The following is a 17,858-nucleotide window of genomic DNA, read 5'->3' as shown; positions in this document are numbered from 1 at the left end:
ACAACTAACCCCAGCTCCTCTATGTTTTAGAGCAGTGTTCCCCAACCTTTTGATCACCACGGACCAATCAACATTTGATAATTTTATTGCGGCCTGCTGGGGAGGGGACGTTGATTTTTCATATTTTAGATTATTTTGATTTATTAATTTTAATTTAATTGTATTTAAACATGCCTTCAAAATAAAATACAATTACACCAAAAATTAAATATTTAGTGATTTAACAATTCAACTTACTAAAACGTTAAATCAATGAGCATCCTGAGCTTGTTCCTTTGCAATGAGATGGTTCCATCTGGGGGTAATCGGAGACAATGATACATTACAAACATTAAAAAAAATTATGTCACTACCTTCGGGGGCCTTTTTTTTTTAAATAATTTTTTTTTAATAGAACGCAGATATTTTTAATTTGGAGTATAAACCTAGGAATTTAAATTCAGTTTCAATGAAATGTGCGGCCCGGTACCATTTGATCCACGTACAGGTACGCGGACCGCGGGTTGGGGAACACTGTTATAGAGCAACTACAGCTCTTCCTTTCATTTTTACTATTACTAAGTCAAAATTCTCAACAGAATTAGTGTAAAAAAATATTTTTATAAGTATCTTGTTTCAGGTTTTATTGCTGCAATTTTAAAATTAAATCATAATTTTATAATTATGTGTTATCAATCAATATTTCTAATTAAAATTTTTTTTTTTGCAATACAACTTTTTCTTTCTTTCAGGCTTTGTGAAATTTGTGTAGCTGCTCTTAGCACTAGGATCTTCACAATTGTCACAAGATGAAGTACTGTGAAATGGTTACAGATATTTCCTCTTCCAAAATGAATTCACATAGTAAAAATGAGGTAAGTAAATTTAATATTTTTGATTAATATTTTTATTTTGATATTTTGGAATTATATCTATGGTGTTTTCAATACAAATGTAAACCTGAATCTCCAAATACTCTACTTCAAATAAAAGCTGTCTTGCTTCATCCTGTTTATTGTGAGAAAATAAAGTTTTTTGTGTAAGCACCTCCTCCAAAATAATTGCAGGTTTTAGAGACTTCTGTATTGTAGCTTACAAGAAATTAAAAAGAAATATAGGGCAAACTCTAAAGGTAAAACTTGTAACCACCTCTCTCTCTCTTTTCTGGGTAATCTATAGTTTGTCTATGGTAAGAACTTCCCCCGCCAAAAAGTCTGAGGCCGTCTGCTTCTATGGAAACAAGAATAGTGCATTTCAGGGAGGGTAGCTTCTCTCCACTCTAGGGCTAACACAATAGACTGAAGAAAGTGATTCCCTTTCTCTCGCTGATCCGAGCCAAAACATGTCCTAAACAGTGACCCACACCCCTACTTGAAAAAGTTATACCTCGTTGCCATACTAACCGCCACGGGTCCGTAGGATTGGCTAGGGGAGTTCTCTCTTTAGACAAACTATATAATGCTTTTTCTCCAATTTATTACTTGTCAAACAACTAGGTAATTTCATTTGGCGTGAATATATATCCATATTGAGATGCCAATATGGAAACATACATTTGAGAAGCGATATATTCTCCCATCTACTTTTTTTCAACAAAGGAAATAAATATGTGTGTCATCAAATCCTATGAATCTCCCCATATATTAATAGTATCAAATTACTCTGTTGATTTTGAAGTGAATATTTGTTTCAGTTTTTTGTCTACAGATTATCAAAATTTGAGATAGTCTAAATTTGAGATTGCTTTATTCGTAAAGGAAAAGCTTGTTTAAGTTCTCATGTTGCACCTTTCCATTCGTTTACTTCTCATGTTGTACATGAAAGTACTGGAACTATTGATACCATAAAAACTTCATGTTCTCATTAACGTTGTATTTAAAATATTAGAGATTCTTTTATCTAGTTAATTATCTGTGAGTTACGTTTCTGTTAGAAATAAAAATGTGAAAATATTTTTATTTTTACTATTGAGATTTTCTTTTGTCATACCTATGATATGCGTATTATTTTTATTGTTTTATTTGTAGCTAAATTAATCTTTCATTTGGATTTTTGTCAAAATTGTTACTATTTTATTTTCCTAATAAACCTTTTGTATCTGCTATAAAGTATCGCTAAAAAGGTTTAGAAGAATAGTACCTAACATATAGGTAGACAGTCAACTCTATTATTTTTATTGAATCTTATCACTATTTCCTAGATTGTAATGGTTGGAAGTAGATTTTAATTTTTCACTCAAAAATTTTACTAAAAAAAGTGTAAACTTACTTCAAAAATGTTTAGAAATATTATTCGCATAGCATATCATATCTTTGTTTTAAGATAAATTTCTTTTATGTTCTTTTTTTCCTTGTAAATAATAAGTAATTGTGTTTACTAGTTAATTTAAGTAGTATGTAAAATTTGAGTAGTATGTAATTTGAGTAGTATGTAAAATTCTAATTTATTACTGTGCTTTGTCTTCTAGGGCTTTAGTTGCATTTCTAATTCACACGATGCACTAGATACACGATGGAATGGCGACAGTACCCATCAGAAGTGTTACGATGCTGTAGTTTTCTCAGTGCTTAGAGTAGCTCCTGAAGACTTTGCTGTAGGAGTTATTCGTCCTCCTATTAATTCATTTGTTCAATTTCTAAAGTTGGATTTTTTTTAATCTTCTTTCAATTTCTTTTACAGAGTCAATTATGTTTAATGGACATTGCAGTATTCAGAGAAATTCAGCCTGAGGTAAAAATATCTATTTTTTCTTCTGTTTTTTGTTTTTATTTTATAATTTTATAACAGCCGTTGACCGAATTTAGGGTTTACAACTACTAATGTTCAACTCTGTAGCCTTGTAATTTTGAACCCAATACAGAAAAGGGAGCTCCTGGATAAAGTATTGCTAGTAATTTGCCTTCGTGGAGAACTCTTTGATGGATTTAACCTGCATTTGCATTACATGGGGGAGAAAATCGTGAAAACCTTCCACGGTTAGCTCGACATCAAGGGGACTCCAACCCATGATCCTTCTACCACCGAGGATATTTTACGTCAGCTCATTTGTTGGTGCACACCGTGTGCAGAATTCGTATGGGCCAGCCACCGCTGGGATTCGAACCATGTTCACCTCATTGGAAGGTGAATGCTCTATTCCCTGAGCATTCACCTATCCCTCTTTTTGTTTTTATTTGTAGTTTTTTTTAATTATTAAACATCCATGTTAAAATGGTTTGTCTTATTTTCAATGTTAATACATTAGTGACCTTTCAAGTCACTTGTTGTCACCCTTCCCTTCATTGGAGAATTCTAAAATGTAATAATTCAGTTAAAATTTTGAAAGTGAAAATAATCCTTATCATTTTAGAGCTGTATGCTTGTTTTAATTATTGTATTATCTTAAAATATTGTAATTGAAACATTGCTTTTATGTTTAAAAATAGAGCCAGTCTTTCAACTTTTTCAATTCATGTATGGCTAGTTTTTATAGTTGTAGTCAGCACCATTTCTTAGTACTTTGATCAATATTTTTCAAAATTAGTGAACAGTTTTAGTTTTTTAAGTATTTCAAAACAATTGCAATGAGAGAAAGTTATATTTCTATAGAGGTATGGGCTGTTGTCTTAGCTTTTTAACAATTAGTCTTTACTTTTTCTTTTCAATATATTTAAAAATGTGGATATTATGATGCCTATTATTAAGATTTCAATAACTATAAATCTTGATCCTAAACATTCAATGACAAATAAATGAAACAAAAACCACTTAAATGTGGCGCATGTTTCCTGAGCATTACGCCAAGCAATCTTTTTGTTTTAGGTGTTCTGTGATACTTTAAAATACTTTCAATTTTTCTTTCAATTTTATTATTTAAGAAAGTTTTCATGTCTCAACTACAGTTTTCTTTAAGACATACTGTGTTTTATTTGGTGAGAATTGTCAAAATATTTTTGTTAAAAAAAATATATATCCTATTTCAACTATTTAATTTTTGCAGGAATTGTCCAGTTGCAGTTGGAACAAAAAAGAAAAAATGACCTATGCTCCAAATGTTGTGGCATTCACACAGCGTTTTAATCATGTAAATATAAATAAACATTCATAATGTTTTTGGATTAGAAAGAGAAAATTTTTTTAATATAGTTTTTATATGTTTTTAGGTCAGCCTGTGGGCTGTCAAAGAGATACTTTCTGGACAAACAGCAAAATCCAGAGCTGAAATAATTGCTCATTTTATCAAAATAGCTAAAAGACTTCACGAATTCAACAACTTGCATTCAGAATATGCAGTTATTTCAGCTTTACAGAGTGCATCTGTTTTCAGACTGGAAAATACATGGACAGTATGTGTGTTCTGAATTAAAATATTTCTAAAATCATTATTTCATAAGTTAGAGCTAATTCCATTTTATTTGACGACTATCACATACTTATATTTGTTAAATATCTTAATATCCATATGTGTATTTGTGTATTATGCATTGTGTACATTTGCATTATGTATTTGGTGCGGTATTGCAAAATTCATGTGGTGTTTAATGCATTTAAAATTAATTAATATATTTTAAAGTCTTATTTTTATGCATGTTGAAAAAATTGGTTTTTTAATTTAATTTGTATGTCACTTGTATAATTCACTTAATTTTTCATTTCCATTAAATTATGGAATTATTCAAGTGTGAGTGGGTAATAGTTTTTTAAGTTCTGGAATTATATTTAATGTAAATATTTTAAAAACTATTTCCTAGTAATAATTTTTTTTTCCTCACTGCATTATTATTATTTTAATGATTAAAAATTTTTTTCTTCCTCTTTAAGCAATGTTTCAGTTAAGTGCTGTGTAAATACTATGTTAAATTAAACTATTAATAAGCTAGTCTCATAATTTATTGCTGATAGCTTATAACTGAAAGGGTCTAAAAATTGCATGTTTATAAAATAAATTTTTAAAAATTTTAAAAAAAATGTATCTTTTATAGATTTTTTTCTACATTTCCTGTCTCAAGTAATGTTTTGTGATTATTAATAACTAGATTTTTAATTTACATCATGATGCATAGCGAAAAAAAAAAGAGGCTTAATTGTGTTTTTTTTTTTTGTATTTTAAAAGCTCTTAAAGGTGCTTTTTTTATTGGATGTTTTAAGAGTCCTCACTTTTTGGTACGTTTTATTTGTGCCGATTTCAACAAAACTACAAATGCTTTTCGATTTAATTTTTTTTTTTTTTTTTGCAGTTAGCGCCTTGCATTTCCACATGGTATAAAAATTCCCGATCTTTTCATGAGATCCTGATTTTTTAACTGTTTATTGTTTGTAACTGTTTTTAATTTTTTGTAACTTTATTTTTAATCTTTTTTTTAATAGAAAAAAAACATTTAATTTTGCTATTATATTAAAACATCTTTTAATTCACTAAATATAAATATCCTAAAATTGAAGTATATTCATAACTATAAGTTTAGTCTTATTGTGCTTTATAATTTTGTTTTTATTTAAACTTCATGAACTTTTTTTTAATTATATCTAATTTGCATTTATATTACCCAATAGAGTATTTCATATTTATTTTTACTTTAATTCTACGAAAATTACAGTTCTTTATTGTTATAATTTATTTTAAAATGGAGTTCTATATTATGCAACATCGTAAAAAAACAATTACTTTTTCCCATGGTTTATATTTATTCTGAGTATATTAAATTTTTTTTTTAAATAACAAACAAAAAAATTTTTATTAAATTATAAGTTTTGATTCTACTATTTCAAAGGACTTCAAATATTTTAAAGCATTTAATCTCATGCAAATATATTAATAAGTTAACTTTAAAAAAGATTTAGAGCCTAGAACACTGCGTATATAAAAGTTACTGTAATTGCTGTCAACATGCTTAAATATTTGAACATACCACCGTTCATTAGTCAATCTGTTGTGCAAATGACCCTTCTCTTGAAAAGATTGTGCACCTCTAATATAGTTTATAGATTTTACTGATTTTTATAAATCTAACACAATATTTTCAGCAACTATCCAAAAGAGACAAGAGCACATTTGACAAGTTAACAGAATTATTTTCGGATACAAATAACTTTGAAAAGCTTCGTGATCACATGTCAAACATCAAGCTTCCCTGTATTCCTTATTTGGGTAAGTAGTTTGATCTATTGCTTTAATTTATTATTTGCTTTATTCTGATATTCAATAAAATGCTATAGGTTATTTATCTATGACTTAAAGAAGATGTATATTAAACGTTTTCATGATTGACATTCTTTATATGATTCACTCAACTAACAATCTAAAAAAAAAATTAAAATTAAAGATTCTAAAACTTAAAATACTAATTAAAAAATAAAAATAATTTTATACTACTTATATTGAACTAGATTCATGTAAATAGATTGTAAAACGAAGATCTGCACTGCACAATATGCCAATAACTTTCAAAATATCTGTACATTTCGTCATCAAGTTTTACATTTTATGTTATACAGTTATGCTTTGTACATAATTTATCCCAGTATCAATTCGCTGTTTATTCAATCTGTATAATATTTTTACTAGACTTTTTTGTTAATTTGTTGTGCCTCTGCTTATTTTTGTTCTGTATTCTATGTAGTTTTAAATTCTAAAAAAAACAAGATGAAAGAATAAAAAATCCAATGTTTATCACAAAAAACTTAGCTAATCATTAACATTGCTTTATAAATTTTTTAAACAATTGTTTTAAAGCATTCAATACTGTGTTAAGTACAATAAAATATGTAAATAAAGTTTCTTAGGTCTTTGATGAATACTGCCTGAAATGAAAGGGAAGGGGGAAAAAAGTTTATAAGCATATGAATAGTGATAAATTTTTTGATATGTATATGCGATGTTCAAGAACAGTGTTAAATTTAATGTCTATGGATTCTGAAGCTAACACATGTCCAAATGAAGTATCATGAGCTTTATAACGTAATGAAAAACGAAGTTTAGTAAAATAAAAAGAAATGGTATGACTATTATTATGTTACAGACTAAATCTTTAAAATATGTTTAAACTTTTTAGAGCTTAAGGGATAAACTCTGCCCCATTCATTTTTGGCTGTATTAGAGACCATTTAAATTGTAGAATTAAATTTTAAGAATAATTTTTTTTCACTTCTATTTAAGTATCATAGAGCTGAAGTAAAACTCTTTTAAATTGCTGACATTGACCGCATTTTCTATGTCTTATCAGCTGCAAGTAAAATTTTCTGACCATTCTCAAAGGATTTTAAATAGTTAAATATGCTTTTTAGTTTAGTAGGGAACCGATTATCCGGAACGGTCAGGACCATCGCATTCCGCATAACTGATTTTTCCGGTTTTCTGAATCCCTACAAAAAGCAGTTTTTTTTATTGTTAAACCCAACTAAAAAAAAATGGAAATAGTCTTAAAAATAAGAAAAAACGATGAAGTAACACACTAATGATGGTAAACATCTTTAAAAAAAGAAAGAAAAATCGTAAAATCTTAGGGAATTTTGTTTTGTTTTTTTTTAAAATTGGCGAGAAAATTTATCGAATTTTGTTCCGGTTTTTTGGTTTTCTGATTTCCGGATAACGGAAATCAGTTCTGTACTGTACTTTAAATTCTCTGAACTAGAATTTACTGGCTAAGAATTATTCAAAAATTCAAGGGGTATTTAATGAACTTAATTCTAAAAATATTTCAAAATAACGCTTTGTTTTAAATTGTTAGTGAGATGTATGATTTTTTTATGTAAATATTTTAAAAAGAAAGAAAAAAGTTGCTGAAAATTTTTTTTACTATCCAGAGTTTTAGACTGACTTACAACTCATAAATTTAAATTTTTTTAGGTTTGTTCTTAAAAGATCTAGTATTCATTGACATTGCTCATCCTCCTACTCAAGGTTTAGATAATCATCATCGCCAAATGAAGATGAATAATATTCTTCGAATAATTGCTGATTATCAACAGTCAAATTATGGTTTGTATTTTAAATTGATTATACATTTCTCTGTTAATTTCTTATATTATGTGTTCTAAATAAATAAAAAAAATCCATCCTTTTTCTCTTTTCTAGATCATCTTCCAGTATTACCTCACATTCAGAATTATTTAAAATCTGTAAGATACATTGATGAACTACAAAAATTTGTTGAAGATGAAAATTATAAGTTAGTGTTGTATTTTTTTTAATAATATTTATTTCATTTTAAAACATATTTAACCTTCATTTTATAACATTTGAAACATATTTAACTTTAAATATATTTCATCTATTACGTTTAATTACTATTTTATTTAATTTTGCCGTGTTATTAATAATTGTTAAAAAAGTTTTTTTTATTAAGTTTGACATGAGTTTCTTTTTTCATTTCTATTAAAAAAGAATTTACATTTCTTTGAATTTTCTTGTAAAAATAGCACAGCAAAGACAACACTTAATGGGCATAATTTATATTCAGTAAATTCCTGCTTATCTGTGGGGTGATTTTATATAAAAATCAAGTCATCATATGGCAGTAAATTATAATTTTTAAATAAGTATTTTTTTGTATGTAAGTATTTGTTACCTTTTCAAAATTTCATATCACTCTCACAATTTGCTTATACAAAATATTGAGTCCAAATTTATTGATTATAAAGCATGGACTATTTCACTACATTTTTTCAACCCCAATTAAAAATAAAGAATGTTTTTCTAACAATAATATACATGTACAGTAACATACAAAGAGCAATATAACTAAAACCAGAATACGAACTAAGATATTGAACCATCTACATTTTAGTTCAGATCTGACCTTGAAAGACATCTGTTTCTTAGGGAAGTTAAATAAGAGGTGCACAACTGGTTCAAAAAGCAACAAAAAAAAATCTAATGTGCCCGACTTCACGATAAAATCAATTCCTTAACAATTGTAGACAATACCATTAAGTTTCAATAAACTTTTAGTATTATATTGCTGGTGTACAATATTTAGCAATCGCCACGCCACCATCATGCTTAAATTTCTCATTAATCCCTGATTTTTAATAATATACCAATAAAAAAATTTTAATAATTTATTTAAGGCATATTGCAACCCTTCATCATGATTAGATTGGTACTTTGTATCTTGCTGGTTATTATTTTCTATCATTTAAATTTATTTATATTTCATTTTGTTCATCTCATTATCTTAAAAATCTCGTGCTATTTGGATTTCTATATTGTTTTTAGTTCATATTTTTTCTTCATATTCTAATAATTATTGTTAATATTTTTTTTTTAGGTTGTCATTAGAACTCGAACCCTTAAAAACTTCACCAAACTTGAGAGAAAACAACTGCCGCAGACATTTAGTGACTGAAGATTTAAAACTCTCAGGTCGAAACAATTTAGGAATTCCAGGCTCGTTTGAAGCTCGTTCCTCTAGGTCTATGCCAGGACATGGCTCTCGATTTGTTCCAACTCACAGGAAAGCATGGAGCTTAGGAGCAAAGTAATTATGTTTGTTTTTGTACATTTGGAGTAATTCTTCTGTTGCTTGCTCACTCAATATAAACTGTTTACAAAAGTAACATAACTCTGTAAAACTTTTTAGTAATATGTTTCTTTATTTACATTTTCAGTGTTCTTTCATCACTGTCAGTGGACACATTAAGGTAGAATTATTTTTCATGTATTATAAGTAGAGCCTAAATGTTCAGCACTTAATAACACTGGAAATGCAAGTCAAAAAGTTTCTAATCTATTATAAAGTAAATGACTTCATGAAAAAATTCTTATTCCTGTTTAACCATGTAGTTGGACTACTTGAAATGGGACTGCATTATTTGCACCCTTCATATGATTTGCTACTTAGGCTAATGTATGCAAAAATTTCTCAATTGAGCGTACTATGTGGAAAAACCTGTTTTCTGGAAACAAATAGATAGCACCCCAACTTGATTTGGCGAGAACGGTTAAAAAATTAATTTTCATCCGTTCATCGAAATCGAAGAAAAAATCAGCCTAATTGTAGAGTAGGTTAAAGTAAAGTGTTTATTTTAATAGTAGTCCAAGTAGCATTGGTACCCGACTACCTTTAAAAGCCAATTTCGACAAAATTACCAATTTTGACATACTTTGGTCCCAACCTGTGCCAAATCAACCAGAATTTATCCCTATCTATTCAGAAATATTGAATTCTTTGTGAAAATTTTAATATTTTTTTAAATCAGATAATTACTTAGAACATTAAAATACGATTAAATGTCTATATCAGCAAAAACATCCTGTACGAAATTATAAATGTTGAGTAATAGTAGAAATTATTAAGCATGCAAATTTTAGAAATCTAAACTCGGTATGTTTTTGCTAATCAAACACCTTCAGAATATTCCTAGTGTTTTGTAGCTGATTACATAAAATTAGAAAAACTAAGTACAAAAGGGCTTGAAGATAGATATAATAAAGATAATAATAGATAAATTTGGGAGTTTGGTGAGGAATAGAAAAAAATAACATAACCAAAAAATTTTTTTCTTCGAATTTTACATCCAAAATACATTGTTTATTTTTAATGATTCTATTTCCAAGCAAGATAGCAAAACATTAAATCTGAAAATATCTAACAAATTTTCAAATGGTTTCAAAATTCAATTTTCCTTTTATTAACTTTAGAGGTCCCTTGCTGGACTCTAAGAAATCTTTGGGCATGGAGTTACAGTTCTAGTAACCCATCAAAAGTTGGCATCAGAATGTAAATGGGTGTCTTAAAAAAATGGAGTTAGTTTTACTTTTACATACTCTCAAGTCATATCTATCTTATTTAACATGATAGTTCCTTTTTACTACATTCAGTTTCATAATGAAAATGAAGGATGAAAGCATTTTTGAACTTTAAACCATTTGCAAATATAAATATCTATGTATGGTAAATTTGTTTTAACAATAAATAAACAAAATGAGGTAAATAGGCAAAACTTTAAATGTTTTCAATGCAGGGGGGGGGATTTTGGAGAGAGGTTGAAATAAAAATATATTCATGCATTTTGTCTGAAAATTTGGGCTCTATGTAGTCTAAAAATTATATTTAAATTAACTGTGTGTTCATTATACATAATTTTGTTCTTTTTAGCTCATGTTCTACATTTTCATCTGAAAGGCATCTACTAGATGACAGTATAATGGAGCATGCTCCAATTGTCACTAGAAAAAGATCGCTTGGAAGTATAGAAGGTAATTAAACTTCTTTTTCTCTTTAAAAAAATATCTATTTTGGTCTTTATTGGTATTTGTTTGATAGTCTGGTATTTTTTCATTGAAATGAATGATATCATTAAAAGAAAATACATATCTTTATACTTATATGTATGCTATGTCCAGGAATAAAAAGCATGTTTGCTTAAAGTTGTATATTTTTCACGTTTAGAATTGTTTTTAAAATGTCAAAATTATGGGAAATCAACTACTTACAATAATTTTTTGTTCATTGTGCTTGTTAACAAAATAATTTGTAATGTATTTGCTTAGTAAAAACTTCTTATACATTTAGAAAATTCATAAAATTATATGAATTTACTTATAAATTAACAATAACACCAAACAATTAACGTATGATAGTTTACTAAATTTTCATATCAGGTTACTACTAGTTCAGGTGAAAAATACAATAATTAAGGAAATACACTTTACCGAAGAAAATTATAAGTCCGGAGTAACTAGTCATTTTCTTTGGATCGAACTGATCATGGCACTATTGTTTTGCTCTTGATTTTGAACTAATTAAAAATCCATTATAAAATATTAACCTAACATATTTTACTTCCACTCTGTTAATGTTGTCCAGTGGAAAGGGAACATATTTTTAAGGTGTTATTTTGAAAGTACAGTGAGACTTTACGTTATGGACACTCCTTCAAAATAGACGCCTCACATGGTGGAAAGTTCTTTTAATTCTTGAATCTTCTATGAATTAACTACTATATACTTTTTCTCGTGAAGCAGACACACCCATAGTTGGATACGGATGGTCCATTAGTATCTTTCATTTCAAATTATGTGCCAATATCTACTATGATTTGTAACAGTTTTATAATGTTTTTATTTTTCCTGAAAATGGAAGTTTTTGATATAATAAAAATTCCATTTAAAATGTTTGCCAAAAGTGAAAAGTATTAAAAATGGCCTTCCTAATTTTTGTTTAATGATATATAATCAAATATTTAATATCCAACCTAGGGAGATAAAAATGACAGTCATTCTAAATCGGTTAAGCTATTTCCATACTAATAAATCAGTCATATCTGCCACTATCTTTATCTTCTTTTTATCTTTTCAAAGAAAAATGATACTGCTCAAGTGAAATATTTCGGACAGCAGCATTTTTTGGTCTTTTCATCTGAACGATGCAGGTTATGAGACCCTAAGAGTTCTTCTTCTAATAAATTCAGACCCTAAACTTACGTACTTGACACAGCTGGGTTATAAAAAGAAAGAAAAATATTTCAAAACAATGTGTGTTAGTTGTTTTTATGCCCTACTGTCAATAAAAATATATTAAGTGATTTCTATAACTTTTTATTATTTTAAAAAAAAAGGATATTGTAAGTGCTTTTCTTAATGTGTATAAACTTTCCATAGCGTGAAAAATGTGTGCAATAGAAAACTTTAAATTAAAATGCAATGCCATAAAATTTGTAGTTTTTTTTTTTGTGTGTTTAATTACCACAATGCGTTTTGATGACATCAATGTGAAATACAATTGTGTAAATTTGTTTCCATCTTTTCCATATTTAGATATTCATGATCATTTCGATACTTGGATGGAACATCTTCCCCTTAACTGCAGGTGATTATACTTAGATTTTATTTCACAATTATTTTGATTTTAACATATTTATTTTACAAATACATGGTTTTAAAGGCATAAGTCCTAATATTGTTAAAAATCTGTTTTCATTTGCCTAATTTTGAAATTGGTCCATTCTCTCATAAAAAATTTTTTCTCCAAACTGTTAGTTTAAAATTTTTTCATGAGAGAATTTCTCAATTATGCAATAGTAGTTTATTAGAATTTAATGTTAATGAAAATGATTTTCTTTGAGTTCTTGCCATATTTCATAAGTATTATTCCCATTAAAGTGAGTATTATGCCAACTATTTAACACAATTACAGCTGCTATTGATTCTCAGATTAAATCAAACTCTTTCAATACATCTGCATTAATTTTTTTCACATTTTTTTTTTTTCAAAATTAAAGATGGGCTCTTTTAATTAAAACTATTTTATTATTATAGTGAAAGTAATGAAATCAACTTAAAACATGTTGATGCAGTTGCCACTTTCCAAGGATATGTTAGAAGAAAGACTGTTTTAAAAGAAGGAAAGAAACCAGCTGTAAGTTGATTAACCTTGTGTGTGGATATAGTTTATTTTTCATTTAATTTTTCTTTCATTTTTTATATATCTTAAGATATCAATCACAACTTTAATAAAAACTAATACAGTATTTAGCAACCTACAGTCAAGTCCCGTTTAAGCAAATTCCAAAAGACTCAATATTAAAATTTGAAGTTAAATCCTTCCCCAATGAGAGCTTCAGCCTCTACCTAGAATTAATTAAGAAGGAGGGTGCAAAACATATTCATAGCTATAACAAGTAATAATAGCATAGGCAAGTAATAAGTTTCTGGTGTCATTTTTGACTCCGAATCGAATAAAATCGCATCAAAAATCAATATATTAAGTATTCAGGTTTTGTATTAAGTTTTATCTAGGGCAAGTTCTGACTTGTAACTATTTCTTAGCCTGACATTGCTATCCAGGCAATTGAAATACTAATTCCAATACTAAGCAAGCAATGGATAGGCGGACTTTTATTTACTAACAGTTTATAAATTACAAAATATTTGTGTCTAAAAATTACAGTTTTGTATTTCTTTGCACTTATCCACTTAAAACTTTTATTACTGACTCCTTTCACAAGATATATTACCACTCATGAATTAATGTGTTTTTCTCAAATATAGTTAAGATTTTCAGTTTTAAACTCCCAAAACATTGAGAGAGAAAAACTCGACAAAACTAAAAAATAAAAAAATTTGTATAATAGTTTTCCATAAAGAATATATCCAGAAAATTAACAAACAATTAAAATAAAATTCAAGTATCCAACCTTGCCTGATTCTGTGTAAAACTGGCTCTTTATAGCAATTTATTTTACAAATAAATGTGCAACATTTAAAGGCTAGTTTTAAGATAAATAAAAATGGAATGTAGAGTTTCAAAGTAAGGGAAAATAGCTTTGAACAATAATTATTGTTATTTATTTAACAATTTTCTCAACTACAGTGTGGTTATTAAATAACAATGGTATCATCTAGAAAGTTTTGTTTCTTTTTTTTTCTTCAAAATTTTGTTTCATATGTATTTTAACATACCCAACTAGTTTCGTAGTATTTATATGATATTCAATGATGTATATTTTAGATGTCACCATGGATGAGGTATTGGCTTGTTCTTAAAAACACTACTCTAATTTATTTCCCACCCAAATCTCTGAGAGGTACTGAAAAGTCTGATGTAAGTCGTTTTCAAGTGTTATTTTTATTTACAAATATTCACAACTTAAATGGATTATTCTCTTTATTTCTCTCTTTTTTCTTATTCTTGAAGGGGGGTTTAATTATGTGGGCGACACTGCTTTTCTGCCAACTACATTTTTCATTAGTTCCTATGCACTCAAGTGTGTGTTGAAAAGTTTAAAGTGAAAAAATTTTTTAGCTTGGTAAATTTGTTTGGCTTATGTAAAACTCTGAAAAAGTCTTCTAAACTAGAGATGAAAGTACCTTTTTTATGGCAGAAATAGAGAAGGGATAAAAAGGTGAATGGGATTAAAGTTCAATCAAAATTAAATTAATTTCTAGTCAAAATTGTCCTAAACATAAACTTTAGTCAAATTTTTAATCTTACTTGATTGTAGTTTTATGCTTAGTTTTTCCATTACTTTAAAGAGAGTTTTTCCATTACTTTAAGAAGGAAAATTGATTTTTTTTAATATAAAATTTTAACATAGTTTGCATGAGAAAAAGCAGACAATGTATTTTCTCTGCTTGCAATGAAATTTTAATCATACATTTGGGTCTAAGTATAAATATGTAAAATATAATAAGTAAAAATCTCTTGTGTGGAATTTTTTTATTAGAAAAACCAATTAGGTGGTAAGTAAAATTTAAATATTGTACAGAGTTCTACCTAGGAATAAAAAAGGGCAGGGCAATAGCTTAGCTCCGTAAAAAAAAGAAAAATTTAGATTACTTGATTATACTATTTTATGTGTATATTTCAAAAAATAATTTTTTCTCTCAATATCCAAATAAGAGAAAATTTATAGTCTATAAAAATAATTAAAGGCATACCAATAGACCAATATCTCTGCATAAATTTTTTTCTGAAAAAGTACACTAAAACAACCATGAATCAATTAACACGAAAGCTTCATCTATAATTTAAACTGAAAAATATGATGAAATAAACATTTAAAGGTGTTTTTTTTTAAAAAAACAAAGGTATTTATTTAAAAAATAAATTTCAAACCACTTAAAAAAATTACTAATATACCAAGCCCCGAAAAAAGAGATGCTTATAAATTTTTAACCAGTTGAGAATAATCTTAACAAAGTAAATATTTGTAATAAAACCTATCAAGACAGATAATTTTACCAGTGTGTCATTATTATTTAAACAATGAAAATATTCTTTTCTAAATGGAATATGAATTTAAAAAAATGCAGTGTTTTTAAGGGATGGCAGCATATTTTTGCAAAAAGGGCACATTTATAGGAACCAAGTAGCAGTCTAGGCAGGCCGCCTTTTTAAAAACGCTTAGGGAAAACACTGTATGTAGCAATGTATGTTCCTTAGGTTATGTCATGCTTCGTTATGCTATGTTTAATGCATTGTCCTAAGAGTGTCCAAAAATAAAGAAAAACATTTTTTTACCCTGATAAATTTTTCACAATTCTATTTCTATTTTCATAAATTTGTATCTACAATAATGTTAATTTTCAGTTCAAGAGCCTGCCATCCAAGTCCATTGATATTTCTGGGTGCTTAGTCGTTTGTTCAGGAAATCAATCTGATGCATTCCAACTGACTGATCCCTTGAGAGGAAATGTTTACAAGTTCCGTACTGGCTCTCCTTTAAAGGCTGTTCATTGGTTTAACTGCCTAAGAAAAGCCACCAATCAGTATGATGAATGTACTGTAAGTTTACTGCTTTACTATTATTTTCTCAACATTAATAAACTTAGGTATTCTGTGGAAGTACATAATTGCATTGGGCTAGCATCTCCTTAGAAAACTTAAATGCTAAAAATGTTTTGTCTTTTCTATTTTAATCACATACGGCAGTGTTCCCTAACCTTTTTATCACCGTGGACCTGTCAATGTTTGATAATTTTACCGCGACCCACTGAGGGGGTGTGTGGATTGTTTATATTTTAGATTAATTTGATTTATTAATTTTAATTTAATTGTATTTAAACATGCCTTCAAAATAAAATACAGTACTTCAAAGTAAAATACATACACCAAAAAAATAAATATAAAGTGATTTAACATTTTAACTTACTGGAACGTTAAATCAATGAGAACCCTGAGCTTGTTTCTTTGCAATGAGACGGATCCATCTGGGGTAATCGGAGACAATGATACATTACAAGCATTAAAAAATGTATTTCACTACCTTCGGGGGCAATTCAACAGTCAATTAAATAAATAAAATTTTTATGGAACACAGATATCTTTAATTTGGGGTATAAACCTAGCAATTTAAATTCAATTTCAATGAAATGGGCGGCCCGGAACCATTTGATCCACGGACCGGGGGTTGGGAAACACTAACATAAGGTATTTGTAATAGAGACTTTTTACAAACATGTGCTTCCTTTTCGCACATTGTAGCATTTTTTGATAGCTTTAATTGACTCTAGTTTAATGATCAAATTGTCACAGTCCTTACTTTCACATTTTTCATAAGAGTTAGATGGTGTTTTTTTTTTTTTTTTTCATTTAAAAGTCAGTTTATTTAACTAAACGTCATAAAATTGTGAAACACTAAATAGTGATGTGACATGAATGTCAAGAAGAAAATTATTATATAATTACTTCAAAAAATGCTTTTTCTTACCGTGATATAATTTTTTTTTTTTTTTAGCACTTAGAAAATCTGATGACCTTTGAATAACAACTGAGTGATTTAGTTAAGATGGTTTTTTAATTTGCTGCAGAGTTGGGAAGATGCCAAGTGCCTCTAGACCATGTGCCATAAACTTTTTATCACTTTCATTTTTATTATGTTATGTATTTGTTATGAACTACTTTACCTAGCCAAAGAAATTTCTTTGAATTGGCAAATGTCTACGTCCAAATTACATTGAAAGAAGAAAAAAATGCAAGTAGTTTTATTGTTGGTCTTCAAATAAGACGTTTTTAACTTCTTGTGTATTTAAAATCCATTTTTGCTGTAAAAATTTTAGTATTTTCTGACTGACCATTTTTATTTATTATAGTTGTTTTGAACAGCTTTATAAAATTCATTCTTATTTTTACTATTAAAAGTTGATGACCTATGTTAGGTGACAGAAAAATTTAAACATGAAATATGCAAAAATTTCTTTACAAGTCATACACTTGCCTAAGTGAACCGACAAGTTGGTTCACTTTGAGTGGAAAACATACACATGTTTCAATGTTACTTCTTGTTGAAACCTTGATACACATGAAGCAAATTTTGTTTGATTTACATTTTTTAAACCAGAATAAGATAGGAGCTTAGTTTATTCATACAATGCACAAAGATATAATAGCAAAAAATTACCCTAGGTATTTTTTTTTTTAAATTTGAAATAGTTTTAAACTTAATAGCAAAAGAAA

At 27.8% G+C, this 17,858-nt stretch overlaps 1 protein-coding gene across 5 annotated transcripts in view; it reads left to right on the top strand.

The window, feature by feature from the left end:
- LOC107445112 (ras-specific guanine nucleotide-releasing factor RalGPS1) overlaps positions 1-17,858 on the top strand; it is a 60,007-nt gene extending 42,149 nt beyond the window's left edge. For 3 of the 5 annotated variants that reach the window (XM_016059449.3, XM_016059448.3, XM_016059447.3), the window contains exons 2-17: positions 732-854; positions 2,447-2,572; positions 2,659-2,709; positions 3,959-4,042; positions 4,122-4,304; positions 5,983-6,106; positions 7,805-7,936; positions 8,033-8,126; positions 9,228-9,437; positions 9,568-9,600; positions 11,058-11,158; positions 12,719-12,770; positions 13,220-13,319; positions 14,412-14,504; positions 15,993-16,187; positions 17,140-17,858. In XM_016059449.3, coding sequence (XP_015914935.1) covers positions 789-854; positions 2,447-2,572; positions 2,659-2,709; positions 3,959-4,042; positions 4,122-4,304; positions 5,983-6,106; positions 7,805-7,936; positions 8,033-8,126; positions 9,228-9,437; positions 9,568-9,600; positions 11,058-11,158; positions 12,719-12,770; positions 13,220-13,319; positions 14,412-14,504; positions 15,993-16,187; positions 17,140-17,169 — 1,674 coding nt within the window. In that variant the 5' untranslated portion in view covers positions 732-788 and the 3' untranslated portion in view covers positions 17,170-17,858. The remainder of the gene's footprint in view (positions 1-731; positions 855-2,446; positions 2,573-2,658; positions 2,710-3,958; positions 4,043-4,121; positions 4,305-5,982; positions 6,107-7,804; positions 7,937-8,032; positions 8,127-9,227; positions 9,438-9,567; positions 9,601-11,057; positions 11,159-12,718; positions 12,771-13,219; positions 13,320-14,411; positions 14,505-15,992; positions 16,188-17,139) is intronic. The other 2 variants (XM_071180048.1, XM_016059450.3) reach the window with 1 other exon arrangement.

This window comes from Parasteatoda tepidariorum, chromosome 4, assembly GCF_043381705.1.
Source record: "Parasteatoda tepidariorum isolate YZ-2023 chromosome 4, CAS_Ptep_4.0, whole genome shotgun sequence".
Taxonomy (NCBI): Eukaryota; Metazoa; Arthropoda; class Arachnida; order Araneae; family Theridiidae; genus Parasteatoda; species Parasteatoda tepidariorum.
The sequence above is the reverse complement of the archived record's forward strand: the minus strand, read 5'-3'. Positions and strand labels throughout refer to the sequence as shown.